This window comes from Pterocles gutturalis, unplaced genomic scaffold (assembly GCF_000699245.1).
Source record: "Pterocles gutturalis isolate BGI_N339 unplaced genomic scaffold, ASM69924v1 scaffold25071, whole genome shotgun sequence".
NCBI lineage: Eukaryota > Metazoa > Chordata > Aves > Pterocliformes > Pteroclidae > Pterocles > Pterocles gutturalis.
In genome coordinates, this window is record NW_010101116.1 from 9,827 (window position 1) to 13,945 (window position 4,119).

General features: G+C 42.0%; 1 protein-coding gene across 1 annotated transcript in view; it reads right to left on the minus strand.

Moving 5' to 3' along the window:
- EIF3A (eukaryotic translation initiation factor 3, subunit A) overlaps positions 1-4,119 on the minus strand; it is a 26,131-nt gene that overhangs the window by 3,127 nt on the left and 18,885 nt on the right. The window contains 3 exon segments of the mRNA XM_010082348.1: positions 313-1,103; positions 3,469-3,557; positions 4,049-4,119. Of these exon segments, the coding sequence (XP_010080650.1) occupies positions 313-1,103; positions 3,469-3,557; positions 4,049-4,119 (951 nt within the window).

Below are 4,119 nucleotides of genomic sequence, written 5' to 3' on the forward strand. Positions count from 1 at the left end.
TGCTAACCTAGTGAGAATGCTTCTCTCCCATCAGAGCATTCAACTTGGATATTTTGGTTTTGCATATAGGTAAATTACCAGCACCTTTAAGTATCTTCCAGGCAAACAACAGACATTACTTCACTTTTTTTAAAAATTCAACCAAATTACAAGGTTTAATTATACTAAGTAAAGGAGTGTCCACATTAGCCAAATTTATCCAAACGTTTTCAGAGTTGATTCTCCCATCTCTGTCAGCAACTACATTACATCTATTATGTACTAGGTTAACACACGCTTTGGAGGTTACATTATTATATTATTATATCTTACCTGGTTTCCCAAATGGTCTCCAAGGACCTGGCCTTGAATCATCACCGCTACGCCATGGACCCCTGTCATCATCTCGTCTGGAGAGCCTGTCATCATCAGCACTACGCCATGGTCCCCTGTCATCGTCACGCCTTGACATCCTGTCATCATCCATCCCTCGCCTGGGACCTCTGTCATCATCCATTCCCCGCCTGGGACCTCTGTCATCATCCATCCCACGCCTGGGACCTCTGTCGTCATCTGCAGCACGCCAGCTGCCCCGGTCATCATCCAGCCCACGCCTAGGTGGTCTGTCATCATCCAAAGCCCGTCTGGGTGGCCTGTCGTCGTCCATCCCCCGCCTGGGTCCTCTGTCGTCATCTGCTGCACGCCAACTGCCTCTGTCATCGTCCAAGCCACGCCTGGGTGGCCTGTCATCATCCAAAGCGCGCCTGGGTGGCCTATCATCATCCATGCCACGTCTGGGACCCCTGTCATCATCCATGCCACGTCTGGGACCCCTGTCGTCGTCTGCAGCCCGCCAGCTTCCTCTATCATCATCCAAACCACGCCTGGGTGGCCTGTCCTCATCCAATCCACGTCTGGGCGGTCTCTCCTCATCTCCTTCACGTTTAGGTGGCCTGTCCTCATCCCCTTCACGTCTAGGTGGCCTCTCCTCCGTTGATTCTGTAGAAGGACGTTCCTTTTCTTCCGCAGGACCACGTCGGGGCAGGTCATCCCCTCGTCGTGGCAGATCATCCCCTCGTCGGAAAGATCTTTCATCATCTCTTGGTTCTCCTCGACGCCAATCTCTACAGAACCACAGGGAATGAACAAGAAGTAGAAGTTGACATTCAGGAAAGCTTTACATATTAGATTGACAGTATCAGACCCCTCAAGGCCATTTCTGAATGTATCCACTTGATGTGTGGTTGCAAACACATTTACAGAGCTTGCAGTTTTCAAATGCACACATTCTGATTGCCCTCATTGCCACGGGAAAGTGGTAGGTCACCATCCCTACAGCTTCAATAAAAACTGAAGAGTTTATTATCTCCTTCAAAACTACAGTTTGAAGGGGATAACTACAGTCCCCTGTTGGTTATCTGCTGCAACACAACAGAGAAGAGGTTTGGCTTTACACCAGGCCTCATCTAACAAATTTCAGTTAAATCTCAAAGAACCAGTATTAAAAAACCACAACCATACAGTAAGTATCTCCTTCACACATTGGACTGTAGTCCAATCCCTGTTTTCATATGCTTTAGCGCAGCTCCAGCCCAACAGACTGGCAATACTTTCCCTGACAAGCATCCACAACTAGGTACGGCAGGACAACGTAGTGAACTCATGACTCAATCCACTTCTCCTCCGTGACGGCAAGCAGGGTGCACCGCGCTCTGGCAGGCTATCAGCTCTTGCACAGGTTCTCCTTACTAGGATGTATGTGGGAAGTAAAGACTTGGTGAGAGTTTTCTCTGGGCTATTGAGTCATCAGTTCATCTTTGAAATATGTTTGGATTTGTAACACTGTAACAATGGTTAGAGCCTTCCACTCCTGTCACTGCTCTGGACACAGAATTTAGTTTAACTTCAACAGGATTTTACACATATTTTTAGACTATAAACCTTGGCTTTGTCACCAGATCAATTTCTTTATTTCAGGAAACAAACCTTCCAAGGCTAGTTCCTCAGCAACAAAAAGAAACAAGCAATAGTACATCACAGATACGCACTGGCACCTGCTTCTTGGCAAGAGAAACTGCACTGGAGTTGAATCCCATGGATTAAAAAAAAACCAAAAACAACCCCACAAAACAAAACAAAACAAACAACACAACAAACCAACCAAAAAAAACTCCCACAGGTTTAGAAATCCACTACGCTACAGAAATTTAAACAAAAGAACAGAAATGACTTGCTACAAAACAACAGATGTAAGACTCCAAGAGGTGAGAACAAAGAGGCAACAGTTTATGACAACTCCGCATCTCAGGAATTTAGAGCAATTGTGAGCAGTGTATTTCCTACTTTTGGAAGAACAGGGAGAATGCAATTACCTATCTGTGAGATAAACAAGACATTGAGATTGTTAGCTTCCATTTACACTCAGGATGCATTAAACACTTCTGCAATATGTTAATACTTCAAGGCTTCACCCAGTAGTTTCATCCAAATTGCTGATTTTGCAATTCACAAGAAAGTGGATGACTACCCAGAATGGCAACACAGCTTTTAAGGAAAGACTGAAAGACTATTCTATTTATTGAAAGATTGTACTTTTCAAGTTAGAAGAAATTACTAGACAGAGAAGTAGTAAATTAATTTGCTTCCACTGGAGTCAGAGTAAGCTGTAAGGGATTCAAATTGCTGCACTGGAAATTAAGGTTAGACATTTATAAACATCTATCTACCTGGAAGGCTAATTAAGCAATAACACATACAGCCAGTTGGAACAAGCAGTGGTAATTCCATCAGCACAGGCTTTTAAGAACAACTAGGCATGCACAATCAGAAATATTTTAGGTACAGCTCATCCTGTTGTGGAGCAGAAGGATGAACAAATGTTAAAGATCTTGTTTTCTACAACTGTATAAACAGTCTTCACTATTAGTGAAGACATCCAAAGCCTCCAAAATATATAGATGTGAACAAGTGTGTTTGTTTTTTTTTCTTAAGTGCAAGTATCTTCAGAATATTCTTTCTTCAGAAATCCTTCCTTCTCTGTTCACTACAGTCTTTCAGAACTTTGCTTCAGTTTATGGCACACATTTTCTGCTCTGTGACTCACTCTGGGACTTGAATGGTATAAGACTCTGAATTTTAACTTTTCTATTCTTACATACCACTCTCAGTTTTCTAAATGGAAAATCTCCAACAGTTTAATCATCTAGGAATCCTGCATTTCTTTGTCATCCTTCCCCATTCTGTATTTACACAATTGACAGCAGTGTTTGAGTAGGACAGCAATTTTTAATTTAAAAAAGAAGCAGCTCCAAGATAAAACCTCTCTCTCATTCTGAGATCCTTACAAAACAGTTTTTAATAGAAGGCAACTTTCAGAGATGTAAAGGCATGTGACATTACTCAGTGAATGAAGCTTTAGCAGCAGCAATAAAAAGAGAGTCTACATGTTTTGAGCCCAATATAACTGGTGCTTAGTAACCCAACAATTACCTTTCCACTGGTGCTCGTCGCCATTCAGATTCTGCCTCACCACCTCTTCTCCAGGAGCTTTCAGACTCCCTATCACCCCAACGAGATTCCTGTATGTCAAAAGAAATTAGGATCATTGTCTCCTAATACTTTAAAATGGAATATTTTCAATATATAATTTACTCATGTCAGAGCATACCATATCACTAAAAATTCACTTGTTACACCACAGAGAATACTGAACTACCAGGAGTCTGAATAACTTAAGTATGGTCTTTACTGACTAACTTTCTTGTTTCTGGCAGAGTTTAAAAACCAATATGGTTCCCTTTGTGCCACAAACTTTACTAGTAGGGTACGATAAATGCAAACACACTAAGAAGTTTACGAGCAAGTGTATGAACAATAGCTACAGTGAGATATATATATATTTCAATATGGGGAAATACATAGGTTGCGCAAGATCTTGCATATCCACTACTCCATCAGTTATCTACTTAAATGCTTTTGAAATTAACCCAACAACCAACCCTAACATCTTCTTCCAAAAACATACAGAAGGAGCAGTCAAAAAGAAAACAAACCAGCAGATATTACCCACCTTTCTTGAAAATGGGTCATCCAGACCTCTTCTTTCTTCTTCTCGACGCCGCTCTCTTTCTTCAATCTCCA